The sequence below is a fragment of the Oncorhynchus keta genome, chromosome 19 (assembly GCF_023373465.1).
Source record: "Oncorhynchus keta strain PuntledgeMale-10-30-2019 chromosome 19, Oket_V2, whole genome shotgun sequence".
In the NCBI taxonomy this organism is placed as follows: Eukaryota; Metazoa; Chordata; class Actinopteri; order Salmoniformes; family Salmonidae; genus Oncorhynchus; species Oncorhynchus keta.
The window spans coordinates 33,406,931-33,423,793 of NC_068439.1; the positions used below are offsets into that span (position 1 = coordinate 33,406,931).

At 39.0% G+C, this 16,863-nt stretch overlaps 1 protein-coding gene across 1 annotated transcript in view; it reads left to right on the top strand.

The window, feature by feature from the left end:
- The window catches only part of LOC118398094 (mucin-5AC-like), a 221,734-nt gene that overhangs the window by 18,263 nt on the left and 186,608 nt on the right, over nucleotides 1–16,863 (top strand). Inside the window, exons 35-48 of the mRNA XM_052468933.1 lie at nucleotides 566–714; nucleotides 907–1,037; nucleotides 1,130–1,191; nucleotides 1,345–1,445; nucleotides 1,621–1,708; nucleotides 2,316–2,464; nucleotides 2,659–2,789; nucleotides 2,882–2,943; nucleotides 3,097–3,197; nucleotides 3,373–3,460; nucleotides 4,106–4,254; nucleotides 4,448–4,578; nucleotides 4,671–4,732; nucleotides 4,886–4,986. Of these exons, the coding sequence (XP_052324893.1) occupies nucleotides 566–714; nucleotides 907–1,037; nucleotides 1,130–1,191; nucleotides 1,345–1,445; nucleotides 1,621–1,708; nucleotides 2,316–2,464; nucleotides 2,659–2,789; nucleotides 2,882–2,943; nucleotides 3,097–3,197; nucleotides 3,373–3,460; nucleotides 4,106–4,254; nucleotides 4,448–4,578; nucleotides 4,671–4,732; nucleotides 4,886–4,986 (1,505 nt within the window). The remainder of the gene's footprint in view (nucleotides 1–565; nucleotides 715–906; nucleotides 1,038–1,129; nucleotides 1,192–1,344; nucleotides 1,446–1,620; nucleotides 1,709–2,315; nucleotides 2,465–2,658; nucleotides 2,790–2,881; nucleotides 2,944–3,096; nucleotides 3,198–3,372; nucleotides 3,461–4,105; nucleotides 4,255–4,447; nucleotides 4,579–4,670; nucleotides 4,733–4,885; nucleotides 4,987–16,863) is intronic.

Sequence of the window (16,863 nt, forward strand, 5' to 3'; positions counted from 1 at the left end):
ACACTTTGTCAATCAAGGAACCTTTGCAACAATGAACCATGTATATCCATGCTTGTGTCGTTAACTACTGATGTTTTAATTAAAAGCATCCAAAATGTCAACCTTTCTTTAGAAAAGCTCTTTGTGTGCATCAATCGGTCAAAAGGCTTAATATAAATCCAATCCATTATAATTAATGTGCTTGCTGAAGGCAAGACCACTAGATTTCTTACATACTTTTTCTAATTATTTTAAAATTTTCTAAACGTTCTAAACTAAAACAATTTAAATGAGTATAAATTAGCATATAATAACCCACCAAAAATAATAGTAACTCTTGAACCGTTCAAGCTAGAGAGACCGAACCAACTTTCAAATGTTCCGGCTATCCTTTCCTATCCTATCCATCAATTAATCTTTCCATCAACTTTCTTTTTCCAATTATAACCAGTCACTACCATTACTACTGCAGTGACTACCAATCCTGTAACTTATTTTACAACCATGATTACTTTAAGACAAGCGAGCAAGTACACACATTTTCTTTCGGAAATGTAATTTTCCATGTATTATCATTTTCTCTTAGATTCGGCACAGTGGGAGTTTTTGTTAAACTGATATTCAAGGTCAAAACACCAGTCCCCACTGAGGATGATGTCCTTGGTGCCGTCAAGAAGCAATTGTCTCCTCAATTCACGACCACTCAAACCACCTTCCAGAATGCAACTTATATCAGTGAGTTCAACAAATTAGGCTTCATGAAGACATTTTTTCCCACTCTATAAAATAATCTCTTAATAAGTAAACATTCAACTGCTCCTGCTATCTAAATACTTCTTGAATGTTTTTTAATGTTGTTGAAACTCCTAAATTGTAGCAGTTAATTTGATCTGTTGCTATAGTGACCATTTTTTTGTGTGCTCACAGAACTTACAGACACTTCATTTGCCATCGACCTTGGTTTCAAAATAACCAATGTAACCCAGGAGTCTCTAAGTAATAGACTCACACTCACCAATGAGACTGAAACCCAGATACAGGATTCAATTAACAGACTAGTAAGATACTGTACTTCTACACATAAGATACATCCATGGTCATGTTCAGGTCATGATAGTAATTGACAACTTGATGTTTTGTCCCCTTTTAGCTCCAAAAGGTTCTCAGTGAACCAGATGGCAAACAGTTTCAATTTCCCAACGCCAACCTCATGTAAGTACAACGTCATAACCTTGAACCAACCCGTCTTTCTCAACTGCACTCTTTAGAATTTCTGCAGATTTCATTTAGCTGCTGCTGGTACAGCTAAACAGGATGAAAGGAACATGTTTAACTCTCACACAAAACCCATTTTTACGTCCACAGTGATGATGGCACTGAGATCACGGCAAACGTGACGTATGTATACAAAGAGGAAGATGTCAACCACCCTAGTGGTTTTCTACAGGAAGTCTTAAAAGTCTCAGGTATGCTGCTTTTGTTACCATACGGTTGTCATTTCTATGTTTATTTATGACAGTGAGTTATCAAACACCATGTAACGTGTATAATACTCAATCTCGAAAAGACTTATATATCAATGTTATATGACATATTACAAGTTTATAATCCCTCTAAAATGTATTTCCATTTCTATTCTAGGTCTCCTGACCACCACTGTTGCCCCAACAACAACTACCAACACCACACCACTTCCTACCCTTTTGACTTCAGTCACATCAACAACTAGGTTAGCAAGATCATTTATTATAATGTTTTCATACAATTCAAGTAACGCTTTGTCAAACAAGGAACCTTTGCAACAATGAACCATGTATATCCATGCTTGTGTCGTTAACTACTGATGTTTTAATTAAAAGCATCCAAAATGTCAACCTTTCTTTAGAAAAGCTCTTTGAGTGCATCAATCGGTCAAAAGGCTTAATATAAATCCAATCCATTATAATTAATGTGCTTGCTGAAGGCAAGACCACTAGATTTCTTACATACTTTTTCTAATTATTTTAAAATTTTCTAAACGTTCTAAACTAAAACAATTTAAATGAGTATAAATTAGCATATAATAACCCACCAAAAATAATAGTAACTCTTGAACCGTTCAAGCTAGAGACCGAACCAACTTTCAAATGTTCAGGCTATCCTTTCCTATCCTATCCATCAATTAATCTTTCCATCGACTTTCTTTTTCCAATTATAACCAGTCACTACCATTACTACTGCAGTGACTACCAATCCTGTAACTTATTTTACAACCATGATTACTTTAAGACAAGCTAGCAAGTACACACATTTTCTTTAGGAAATGTAATTTTCCATGTATTATTATTTTCTCTTAGATTCGGCACAGTGGGAGTTTTGGTTAAACTGATATTCAAGGTCAAAACACCAGTCCCCACTGAGGATGATGTCCTTGGTGCCGTCAAGAAGCAATTGTCTCCTCAATTCACGACCACTCAAACCACCTTCCAGAATGCAACTTATATCAGTGAGTTCAACAAATTAGGCTTCATGAAGACATTTTTTTCCACTCTATAAAATAATCTCTTTTAATAAGTAAACATTCAACTGCTCCTGCTATCTAAATACTTCTTGAATGTTTTTTTATGTTGTTGAAACTCCTAAATTGTAGCAGTTAATTTGATCTGTTGCTATAGTGACCATGTTTTTGTCTGCTTACAGAACTTTCAGATACTTCATTTGCCATCAACCTTGGTTTCAAAATAACCAATGTAACCCTGGAGTCTCTAAGTAATAGACTCACACTCACCAATGAGACCGAAACCCAGATACAGCTTTCAATTAACACACTTGTAAGATACTGTACTTCTACACATAAGATACATCCATGGTCATGTTCAGGTCATGATAGTAATTGACAACTTGATGTTTTGTCCCCTTTTAGCTCCATAAGGTTCTCAGTGAACCAGACGGCAAACAGTTTCAATTTCCCAATGCCAACTTCATGTAAGTACAACGTCATAACCTTGAACCAACCCGTCTTTCTCAACTGCACTCTTTAGAATTTCTGCAGATTTCATTTAGCTGCCGCTTTTACAGCTAAACAGGATGAAAGGAACATGTTTAACTCTCACACAAAACCCATTTTTACGTCCACAGTGATGATGGCACTGAAATCAGGGCAAACGTGGCGTATGTATACAAAGAGGAAGATGTCAACCACCCTAGTGGTTTTCTACAGGAAGTCTTAAAAGTCTCAGGTATGCTGCTTTTGTTACCATACGGTTGTCATTTCTATGTTTATTTATGACAGTGAGCAATCAAACACCATGTAACGTGTATAATACTCAATCTCGAAAACACTTATATATCAATGTTATATGACATATTACAAGTTTATAATCCCTCTAAAATGTATTTCCATTTCTATTCTAGGTCTCCTGACCACCACTGTTGCCCCAACAACAACTACCAACACCACACCACTTCCTACCCTTTTGACTTCAGTCACATCAACAACCAGGTTAGCAAGATCATTTATTATTATGTTTTCATACAATTCAAGTAACGCTTTGTCAAACAAGGAACCTTTGCAACAATGAACCATGTATATCCATGCTTGTGTCGTTAACTACTGATGTTTTAATTAAAAGCATCCAAAATGTCAACCTTTCTTTAGAAAAGCTCTTTGAGTGCATCAATCGGTCAAAAGGCACAAAATAAATCCAATCTATTATTATTAATGTGCTTGCCGAAGGCAAGACCACTAGATTTGTTACATACTGTTTCTAATTATTTTAACATTTTCTAAACTTTCTAAACTAAAACAATTTAAATTAGTATAAATTTGCACATAATAACTAACAAAAATAATATTAAATCTTGAACCGTTCAAGAAAGAGAGAACGAACCAACTTTCATATGTTCAGGCTTTCCTATCCTATCCTATCCTTTCCTATCCTATCCTATCCTATCCTATCCTTTCCTATAATATCAATCTTTCCATCTACCTAGTTTTTCCAATTATAACCAGTCACTACCATTACTACTGCAGTGACTACCAATCCTGTAACTTATTTTACAACCATGATTACTTTAAGACAAGCTACCAAGTACACACATTTTCTTTAGGAAATGTAATTTTCCATGTATTATTATTTTCTTTTAGATTCGGCACAGCCGTGGTTTTTGTTGAACTGATATTCAACCTCAAAAAACCAGTCCCCACTGAGGCTGATGTCCTTGGTGCCGTCAATAAGCAACTGTCTCTTCAATCCAAGACCACTCAAACCACCTTCCAGAATGCAACTTATATCAGTGAGTTCAAGCAATTAGGTTTCATGAAGACATTTATGTCCTCTCAATAAAACCATTTCTTAATAAGTACACATTCAACTGCTCCTGCTATCTAAATACTTCCTGAATGATTTTTTTATGTTGTTGAAACTCCTAAATTGTAGCAGTTAATTTGATCTGTTGCTATAGTGACCATGTTTTTGTCTGCTTACAGAGCTTTCAGATACTTCATTTGCCATCAACCTTGGTTTCAAAATAACCAATGTAACCCTGGAGTCTCTAAGTAATAGACTCACATTCACCAATGAGACCTACGTCCAGATACAGCTTTCAATTAACACACTTGTAAGATACTGTACTTCTACACATAAGATACATCCATGGTCATGTTCAGGTCATGATAGTAATTGATAACTTGATGTTTTGTCCCCTTTTAGCTCCGTCAACTTCTCAGTGAACCAAACGGCAACCAGTTTCAATTTCCCAACGCCAACTTCATGTAAGTACAACGTCATAACCTTCAACCAACCCATCTTTCTCAACTGCACTCTTTAGAATTTCTGCAGATTTCATTTAGCTGCTGCTTTTACAGCTAAACAGGAAGAAGGGACCATGCTCAACTCTCACACAAAACCCATTTTTATGTCCACAGTGCGTATGGCACTGAAATCAGGGCAAACGTGACGTATGTATACAAAGAGGAAGATGTCAACCACCCTAGTGGTTTTCTACAGGAAGTCTTAAAAGTCTCAGGTATGCTGCTTTTGTTACCATACGGTTGTCATTTCTACATTTCTCCGTTTTTGTACTCAATCTCGAAAACACTTATATATCAATGTTATATGGTTACTACATGGGGCGGCAGGGTAGCCTGGTGGAAAGAGCGTTGGACTAGGAACCGGAAGGTTGCAAGTTCAAACTTGAGCTGACATGGTACAAATTTGTCGTTCTGCCCCTGAACAGGCAGTTAACCCACTGTTCCTAGGCCATCATTGAAAATAAGAATTTGTTTTTAACTGACTTGCCTAGTTAAATAAAGGTGTAAAAAAACTAAATAGAAAAATAACATGACATATTACAAGTTTATCATCCCTCTAAAATGTATTTTCATTTCTATTCTAGGTCTCCTGACCACCACTGTTGCCCCAACAACAACTACCAGCACCACACCACTTCCTACCCTTTTGCTGACCACTCCTTTCAATACCACAAGTGTTGGAGGTTTTCCTGGCTGGGCTTTGGCCATTATCATTCCTTGTGGCATCGCTATCATTCTGGTACCCCTGTGGATCCTGCTATGTGTACGTATAGGCTTGTGTTCACATGTGTACTGTGAAAATAGTTTACAAAGTATTTAATCTAATAAGCTGTTTAATTTCTGCAATAATATGTTGCATGTGAATCATGCTTCCCCATCTTTCTTTTGCAGTGTATGCTATGTGGCTGCTGTGCAGCTGTAAGGAGACGCTGGCACAGACGCAGATCTTACAATGTACAGTACACCACCAGAAACGGACTCTTCTGAGGTGACAACACTAACATCAGTAGGCAATTGTCATCACAAGAACAGCCAATTATCTACCTATATCTGCTAATCAGGAGGTTTCATTGGGTACTTGCATCTATTTATTTTAGCATGAAAATAAAATTCATAATGGGCTTAATAATCCACAGGTGTTTTGTGCATTGTACAATTTTTTATATTATACATCTGATTGTTTATCAAAGTTACAGCTGAGCTGAACAGCATGTATGTTTATGTATTTCTTAGCTATGTAATTTATGTGGTTTCAAGCTGTGCTGTCCACTGACTAAAATGGTTATCAGTTGTTTATTTAACATATAATAAGGTAGATTAAAATATTTATTTGAGTTTTGTTACTTCCTCTCCTGACTAACTATTAACTAACTTATTTTCAACTGCAATACAGTACTTGTTTCTTCATCACACAGTTTGACAAATGAAATAAAGACTTTGCAAATCAGTATTAAGAAAACATTTTATGAATTGGTTTGACTCATGAGGGTTATTACAGACAGCACATCTAAACATCAAAGGAAGTCAAGATTGTCCCACCTGGCACCTTACACTCAGAAATATCTAACACAATTTAATATGTACAGTACCAGTCAAAAGTTGACAGTTTGTAGTTTTTCTTTCTTTTGACTGTTTTCTACATTGTAGAATAATAGTGAAGATATCAAAACTATGAAATAACACATATGGAATCATGTAGTAACCAAAAAAGTGTTCAACAAATACAAATATATCAAAGTCGCCACCCTTTGCCTTGATGGCAACTTAGCACACTCTTGGCATTCTCTCAACCAGCTTCACCTGGAATGCTTTTCCAACAGTCTTAAAGTAGTTCCCACATATGCTAAGCACTTGTTGGCTGCTTTTCCTTCACTCTGCGGTCAAACTCATCCTACCCATCTCTATTGGGTTGAGGTCAGGTGATTGTGGAGGCTGGATCATCTGATTTTGCACTCCAAATAGCCCTTACACAGCCTGGAGGAATGCTGGGTCATTGTCCAGTTGAAAAATAAATAATAGTCACACTAAGCGCAAACTAGATGGGATGGCGTATTGCCGCAGAATGCTGTGGTAGCCATGCTGGTTAAGTGTGCCTTAAATTCTAAATAAATCACAGACAGTGCCACCAGCAAAGCACCCCCACACCATCACACCTCCTCCAAGCTTCTTCTTCTTATTGGTGTCCTTTAGCAGTGGTTTCTTTACAGCAATTCGACCATGGTCTAATTCATGCAGTCATCTCTGAACAGTTGATGTTGAGATGTGTCTGTTACTTGAACTCTGTAAACTATTTACTTGGGCTGCAATCTGAGATGCAGTTAACTCTAACAAACTTATCCCCTGCAGCAGAGGAAACTCTGGGTCTTCATCTCTTGTGGCAGTCCTCATGAGAGACAGTTTCATCATAGCACTTGTTGGTTCTTGACATTTTCCAAATTGACTGACCTTCATGTCTTAAATGACTGATGGACTGTTGTTTCTCTTTGCTTATTTGACCTGTTCTTACCATAATAAGAACTTGGTATTTTACCAGATATGGCTATCTTCTGTATACCACGACTACCTTGTCACAACACAACTGATTGGCTCAAACACATTAAGAAGGAAAGAGGATTTCATTCACTTGCTATCTGGCACTGTAAACAAACGCATTATAGAATCAAGGAAGGAATGAGAGGACAAATTATCAGCTAGGGAGGAGACTAGTTAGCTAGCTAAAAAAGATTGACAAGGTTTCTACAAGATAGTACAGTCACAAAGTCAAAATTGGCTATATCGTAACAATTCATGATAACATAATTGGTGTTAATGGTTTTTAATCAAGAGACATTTTAGAAATAGACAGGGTTTATGACTTTGTGACTGTGGTACTGACCATTTGATGGGGATTCCGATCATAAAGAAGGTGGCGTGGAGGTCCTTGTTGGCAAATGTTGACTTCAAACTCTGTCATCAAAGTCTGGCATTCATGTACAACGGTACTTCAACAAGGAAACAGTGCTGTGCTTCAGACAAACACACAAGATTAAGTCTGAGGCTGGTAACATCAACAGTGCGAGGTGGCTGTACTACTGAAACACTGCTAACCAAACAACAGTGCTAGGTGGCTGTACTACAGAAACACCGGTCATCGCCGTGGGAAAGACGCATTGTTAAAAACTTTTGTAAACAACTGATTGCAGTAAAGAGCCAACCTGGATACTAAGGAAATCCTGAGGGAAGTCGACGAGTAACAACAGCTTTATCCTTTGAAAGTACAACATACTCCATCATGGAAAGATCTGGCTACCTCACAAAAGAACTCTAACCCGACAAAACAAAGAAAGACATATTCATCTACAGACACGGATGATATAATTACCGTTGAAGTAGAGGCTAGTGCTCTGGCTGGAATCAATGCAACGCTGGAAAAGATGTGTGAGGAGGTTGCAGGGCAGAGGGGTGTTTGGAGTTTCATGCTCCTTGGAGAGAACAAGGCACTCACTGCCAAGGTAAAAATCAACGATTCCAACATGGATTGTCTACTCAGGTAAAACAGGGTGATGAGGAAGTCTCTACTAGACATAGAAAGCTGTAGCATGTGTGAAAATCTAATATTTTCTGTGATTCCTGAGACGCATCCAATAATCAGAGGGTGCGATCAGAGAATTTGTGCAATCTGCCTTGAAACCTCCTTCTAGACACCGTAAACAAGGTGGCTTTCCACCGAGTACACAGACTTGGAGCTCGGAGTGACAAGACCTAGGGTCCCCGACCTATCATCGCAAAATTTGAACACTACCAACAAAAGGAAGTGAGCTTAAAGGGACCAAATTCGGTCTCAATTACCAATTTCCACGGGAGATAAACGAACATCGCAAGAGGCTGTATCCTGTACAGAGGCAACAGAGGTAGAGGGGTAAGTGTGCCTTTCTCATTGTGGACAAACTCTTTATAGATGGACAGCTATTCCGTGACAGCTCCATAACACCATGGATGTACTAAATTCTACAGGGACTTCAGGTTACGAAAAAAAGAAAGTATGGGAACTGTAAAAATATCTGAAGATTATGAAGTGGATATGAACACATACGTACTCAATTACATGCTCGCTTACATGCTCGCTTACACATATAAACTTATACATACACATACACCCTTGATGCTCACTTTCTTCTCTCCCTCTCTCCCCTTTTTCTCTCTTATGTCGAGAACTGTTCTATAATTTAATATGTTTCTTGTTTGTCTATCTTGTCTTTGTCTACATGTTTCCATCAAACATTTACATTTACATTACATTTAAGTCATTTAGCAGACGCTCTTATCCAGAGCGACTTACAAATTGGTGCATTCACCTTATGACATCCAGTGGAACAGCCACTTTACAATAGTGCATCTAAATCTTTTAAGGGGGGGGGGGGATTACTTTATCCTATCCTAGGTATTCCTTAAAGAGGTGGGGTTTCAGGTGTCTCTGGAAGGTGGTGATTGACTCCGCTGTCCTGGCGTCGTGAGGGAGTGTGTTCCACCATTGGGGAGCCAGAGCAGCGAACAGTTTTGACTGGGCTGAGCGGGAACTGTACTTCCTCAGTGGTAGGGAGGCGAGCAGGCCAGAGGTGGATGAACGCAGTGCCATTGTTTGGGTGTAGGGCCTGATCAGAGCCTGGAGGTACTGAGGTGCCGTTCCCCTCACATCTCCGTAGGCAAGCACCATGGTCTTGTAGCGGATGCGAGCTTCAACTGGAAGCCAGTGGAGAGAGCGGAGGAGCGGGGTGACGTGAGAGAACTTGGGAAGGTTGAACACCAGACGGGCTGCGGCGTTCTGGATGAGTTGTAGGGGTTTAATGGCACAGGCAGGGAGCCCAGCCAACAGCGAGTTGCAGTAATCCAGACGGGAGATGACAAGTGCCTGGATTAGGACCTGCGCCGCTTCCTGTGTGAGGCAGGGTCGTACTCTGCGGATGTTGTAGAGCATGAACCTACAGGAACGGGCTACCGCCTTGATGTTAGTTGAGAACGACAGGGTGTTGTCCAGGATCACGCCAAGGTTCTTAGCGCTCTGGGAGGAGGACACAATGGAGTTGTCAACCGTGATGGCGAGATCATGGAACGGGCAGTCCTTCCCCGGGAGGAAGAGCAGCTCCGTCTTGCCGAGGTTCAGCTTGAGGTGGTGATCCGTCATCCACACTGATATGTCTGCCAGACATGCAGAGATGCGATTCACCACCTGGTCATCAGAAGGAGGAAAGGAGAAGATTAATTGTGTGTCGTCTGCATAGCAATGATAGGAGAGACCATGTGAGGTTATGACAAAGCCAAGTGACTTGGTGTATAGCGAGAATAGGAGAGGGCCTAGAACAGAGCCCTGGGGGACACCAGTGGTGAGAGCGCGTGGTGAGGAGACAGATTCTCGCCACGCCACCTGGTAGGAGCGACCTGTCAGGTAGGACGCAATCCAAGCGTGGGCCGCGCCGGAGATGCCCAACTCGGAGAGGGTGGAGAGGAGGATCTGATGGTTCACAGTATCGAAGGCAGCCGATAGGTCTAGAAGGATGAGAGCAGAGGAGAGAGAGTTAGCTTTAGCGGTGCGGAGCGCCTCCGTGATACAGAGAAGAGCAGTCTCAGTTGAATGACTAGTCTTGAAACCTGACTGATTTGGATCAAGAAGGTCATTCTGAGAGAGATAGCGGGAGAGCTGGCCAAGGACGGCACGTTCAAGAGTTTTGGAGAGAAAAGAAAGAAGGGATACTGGTCTGTAGTTGTTGACATCGGAGGGATCGAGTGTAGGTTTTTTCAGAAGGGGTGCAACTCTCGCTCTCTTGAAGACGGAAGGGACGTAGCCAGCGGTCAGGGATGAGTTGATGAGCGAGGTGAGGTAAGGGAGAAGGTCTCCGGAAATGGTCTGGAGAAGAGAGGAGGGGATAGGGTCGAGCGGGCAGGTTGTTGGGCGGCCGACCGTCACAAGACGCGAGATTTCATCTGGAGAGAGAGGGGAGAAAGAGGTCAGAGCACCGGGTAGGGCAGTGTGAGCAGAACCAGCGGTGAAACAAACAAGGGGAAGATATCAGAATATTGACATTGGGGAATAATAGCATATTTTATGGGATACATTTGTACTGTAGTGAAGCCATCTCTATATTAATGCAAGGCCTCTTTCATGATCATGTGAAAAGTCAATTGCTATGGAAATGCTGGGATGTGTTTTTCAATGATATTGAAGGTAATTATGATGCAACTATAACGTTGATACGATATGGATTACAATTATCATCCTCAATATTAAGGCTATACTCACTACATGCTACACACATAGACACTCAACCATGCAAATTGGCAGGGATATTATTTATTTGGACATCACACATTATAGTCTTACTCTTAAACAGACATCGTACACACTCACTAAATCAAATCCAATATCATACACATCAACCTACTCAGATTTACTACACACATAATATGTTGTCTCAATTTCATCATTTCTGTGGCATTGGCTCACAGGCAAACAGGCAAGGGAATAAAACAAATATTGCTCGAACCTATTTCTTGAATTCTAAATATTAAACATTTGAAGGCTCTAATTTTGTCATAATACCTCTTATGGTGGTAACTTTACAAGCACTAATTATGGTCAATTTATACTGAGAATAGTTATGGTAAGGGGTGAAATAAATATGACCAGTTATAATTGTAACGGTTTAGCAGATTATTTAAAAAAAGATCAGTCTTTACGTTGCTTAAAGAAAAGGAATATAACATATACTGTTTCCAGGAATCTCACTCTACATCCTTAGATGAAGTTTCCTGTTAAAAGGAATGGGGTGGTGAAATAATTTTCTGTCATGGACAAAGGAACTCAAAAGTTGTGATGATATTAATTAACAAAATAGTCAGCAAATAGTCAGGAATGATCCGCAAGGAAGGTGGATCTTTTTGATTATGAAAGTGGACGAAAAAAACATTTGGCTGACTAATATCTATAGTCCAAATCAGGTTGATCCATACTTCTTTGAAAATATTTATACCAATTTATTGAACTTACAGGCAAACAAATGATCAAATCATTATGGTGGGAAGAGTCGATGGACCGTAAAGGAAATCCCTCTACAAACTACCATTACTGTGCCCTTAAACTTCTTAGGGATAGGTGTCCCGCTAGAGTGACCAATGTCGACTACATCTGGTGAAATTGGAGGGCGCGCAATTCAAATAAATATTTGAAATATTAAACATTCATGGTCATACAAGTGTCTTATCATTTAAAAGCGAACTTCTTGTTAATCTAACTGCGTTGTCAGATTTCAAAAAGGCTGTACCATGCGATTGTCTGAGGACGGTGCCCCACATCAACATATTTTACAACCAGCACACGCTTCACAAAATCACAAATAGCGATTAAATAAATCACTTAACTTTGCAGATATTCCTCTGTTTGCAATCCCAGCAACAACATGAATGGTCATTTTGTTCAATAAAACCCTTCTTTATATCCCAAAAAGTCAGTTTAGTTGGCACCATTGATTTCAGTAAATCACTCGTTCAACATGCAAACAAACGAGTCCAAAAAGCTACCGCTAAAGTTCATCCAAACAGGTCAAACAACGTTTCTATACAATCCTTAGGTACTCTAAAATGTAAGTAAACTATAATATTTCATACGGAAAGTAGTATGTTCAATAGGGTAGGAAATCTAGTGGAATCCATAGGAATTGCAATCTGGGATATGGATTTACATAGAAACAATAGGAACCCTTTATAAGAACCTGGGAGCTCCAAAACAATATTCAGGCCGGATTTTCTTCGTATTTTCGCCTGCCATATCAATCCTCTTACACTCTCAGACATTATTCGAACAGTCTAAGAAACCTCAAAGTGTTTTCTATCCAATGCTATCAATTATATGGATATCCTGGCTTCTGGGCCTGAGTAACAGGCAGTTTACTTTGGCCACGTCAGTCAGGTGGAAATTCAGGAAACTTGACCCTATCCCAGAGAGGATTTATGTGCCTTTAATAGTAGTAGGTGCCAGGTGGACCAGTTTATGTCAAGAACTGCAAAGCAGCTGGGATTTTTGCGCTCAACAGTTTCCCTTATGTATCAAGAATAGTCCACCACCCAAAGGACATCCAGCCAGTGCCCATCCGTCAAATTGGTGTGTGTCTCTATCCTCGCACTGAGCTCAGTAGGGGTACCAACGATTACTGAGAAGACAACCATCCGGGTGAGCAATTAAATAGAAATAGACAGCATGAAATATGGTTATTACTGTTATACAAAAGGCACATTTAGAGAATTGAGCAGATAATTGTTATTCTTTCTCCTTCACAGCTGTTATTTGTCCCCCTGTATTTTGTTAACAGAATGTCTCGCGGTGATAATCGACTGAGGAGAGGGCAGAAGTTTTATATTTACATTTTTAATTACCGTGACTTTTGACATATTGTGTGATTTTCAAGTTTCACTTAAATTAAATGATAAAAGAAAATGTTTATTAGGTTAATGTGTTATGCTCTTTTTGGTGTTTCTTAGTTTATTTATTATTATTTTGTTTTTGCTAAGTTTGTGATTTAAATTAGGTTAGTAGTCAAATAATCACGATAGAATTAAGGTATTGATCAATTGAAATATTGAGATGTTAAGATATTAATAATTTAATAGATATTGATTGATTTATTTATTTTTAATATGTCGTGCCATTTCATAACAAGGTGTGTGGAAAAAAACCCTTACAAAAGAAATCACATGAAAAAAATCACGTGAAAATAACACATGGTTTTCGGACAGGTGACATTTCACATGTACTTTTCACATAATGTACTATTCAAATAATGTGAAAAATGTCACGAGGGAAAAACAGACACGTGTGAAGTTTCAGATAGATTTTTGATTTTTTTTCTCATGAATAAGAAATATGTATTTTTAAGACACTTGAATCATTATACTCAGGTAAGCTAAGTAACTTTTTTCCAGAATGGAATTGAAGAATTTGAATTTCCATATGTGACCCGATTCAGGAAACTAGGCGTATGTCGCAAGTCACGACTTCACAGGAGAGCCGTTTGAACGTTAAAAAAAATGTAATCAAATTTTTTTTTTTTTTGGGCAGATTGTTTCTCGATCATGTAAATTGTTTCTCGATCATGTAAACTTTCATGTGCCTTAATAACTAACTTGAATGCTATTTGTAAATATGAATTAATTTGTTAAGCCTGCAACCTTCCCAATAGCCATGATTGGCTGAGATAATGAGTGGGCTGGACATGCTGAGAGATGAGTTCAGATTGGTCTGCCATATAGAAGGCTTCTTTCTATTTGAGCTTGTCAGTCTGTGTTGGTAATCCTGTGGAGCCTAAAAGTGTTGCTCTCCACTTTCTGGATTATCAAGTTTTGAAATCAGTGGAATTAGAGTATGATAGCTAAAGAGATGGAGAAAACACCTGTCTCCGGATTACACCTTCAAACTAAGGGCAACCATGGTATGGCATTCCTGACAGGGAGACACATCCATCATGCATGACCATGTATACAGGGAAGCTAGACTAGCTTTAGCTAGCTACATTTTCAGATTTTACAAGCTAGCTAACATTGAACCTGGTAGGTTAGCTCCCAGCACTGTGGCATTGTTGGCACTGTTCATTGTTGTTTAACTAGCTAACGTTAGCTGGCTGGCTCGTGTTGGGGATTAACCCTTTCATGCGTGAGTTCCAAATATCTCTAACGGTCGCCCCAGCGTGAGTTTTTTTATGCACGTGATGTTAGAATGTTCTCTCCATTCCAGAATGTGATTGATATGTAACAGTACATTTTATCGCGCTGCCCTCAAACGAAAGCACGCAGCCTGTTTATATTTATAGGTTGTTTTAACTTCAATTTCAAATGATTTTCTAAAAAGTTTTTATTTTCTAAAAACAGTTTGAATTTAGGTGTGTTCCTCCTCCTCATTCATTCACATAAAAATAGTCATTTTTACTTTTGCGGATAATTACATTTTTGGGACATTTCTGACACGGACAAAATTCCCCAAGCACTTCCCAATTGTTTGTGCAGTTCACGTCTGCAGACATTTGCTAATCTCCCGTCAGAACAGGATCTGCACACGTGTTCACATTTTCCATTCCACATTTCTATTGTAGCATACTGTATGTATGGAGCATCATATATTCGTGTATATTCTTTATCACCGCGGACACGTGAGGTAACGTTACTCATTTTATAACCTTTATGGTGTTATAGTCAATCGTGCTTACCTAGTCACATTCTTCTATTAGCTCTGTAAAACAATGCTAAATGCATCAGAGAAGTATTATCTTGTGTTGCATTTTGAAGCTATCATGGCCTTATGACTCCCAAGTGGTGCAGCGGTCAAAGGCACAGCACATCAGTGCTAGAGGCGTCACTACAGACTCCCTGGTTCAAATCCAGGCTGCGTTTCTATCAAAGTAAGTGCCTTATTACGTTATAATAATAGTTTCTGTATGCCGTTTCTGCTGTAGCTGTAGATCATAATATATTCCTTATAACTGCGGACACGTGAGGTAACGTTACACATTTTATAACCTTTATGGTGTTATTGTCAATCATGCTTACCTAGCTACATTATTCTATTAGCTCTGTAAAACAATGCTAGTTGCGTCAGAAAACTATTAGCTTGTGTTGTATTTTGAAGCTACCCTGGCCTTATGACTCCCAAGTGGTGCAGCGGTCTATGGCACTACATCTCAGTGCTAGAGGTGTCACTACAGACACCCTGGTTCAAATCCAGGCTGTATCACAACTGGCTATGATTGGGAGTCCCATAGTGCAGCGCACAGGCACAATTGACCCAGCGTTGTCTGAGTTTGGCTGGTGTAGGCCATCATTGTAAATAATAATTTGTTCTTAAATTACTTGCCTAGTTAAATAAATAAAAAATATGACCATGGTTAGTTTATTTGGTCTATTCAGCATAGCTCTGTTCTGCCCTGCCCTGCCCCCTTGTGGAGCTCAAAAGTTAGTTTCTTACTGTTATAACTCAAATCTGTGATTTTGTCAATGCAATAAACTATTTTTTATAGCAGTGTTTATTATGTTACTTCTTTGTAGTATTGTTTTATTGCTATATCCTTATATTGTATTCTAATGAATAATTCCTCTTTATTCTGTACTTTCAGAAACCAGAAACATTATTTGCCAATATCATAACTGGAGCTGAGCATCTTTGGAGCTGAAGATTGAGGACAGCTTTTGTATGCTAATGTACACTCCTTAACAGTTTTACTGGATGAAAACACAGCAAGAAAACACATATGCCAATATGTAATATTCAACTATTTTATTGCAGTATTGGTAGTTGGTTCAACAACTTGTTTTACTAGAGGACAAAAAACGGAATATGCATAACCCATATTTAATATTCATGCAGTGACTGAACAACAACTGCATTTCCACTCCCACTTCGAAAGGCATAGTATCATGGCTGGTCACCTGTCAAGTCACCTGTCAGGTCAGTCAGTCACTTATTGCTGCTCAATAAAAAAAATGTGCTCAATAATGCTTGAGCATGTGATACTCCTCAAAGCATGGTGAAATACATAGAGGTGTAATCACAAGCTAAACACATGTATTTTGTCATCTTCCTCTGCTTACTTCTCCTGGCGCCAGACAGGCAGACTTTGCAATGCCTCCATGTGCGACTACCTTGAGACAGAGGTAATTTCTGAAAAAAGTGCGGCCAGCTCAAACGCTGATTGTTGCGTCATTCGAAACTGCCGTTCTAAACAAGCATTCTAAATGAGTGTTCTAAACACACGGGTGTGATCGTACGCTTCAGGGACCACTGTAGAACGATCACACCCGTGTGATGGTACGTGTGAAAGGGTTAATCAGAATAGTTGGGTAACATAGATAAGATGTTTTATTTTCATTATATGATTGTGAGTTACTTCTCATTTAGAATGTATCTTGTTGTACTATAGTAGTGGCCATTTGCAGTTAAAAAAGTTCATGCATATGACATTTTGTAAGGTTTTTTGTTTGTGAACACAAAAGGGCTAGAATAGGGTTCAGTTACTTGGGCCACAGAGAGGGGAGAGGTCAAGCTTGTCTTCATATGTAAACATATCTTTTAAACCATG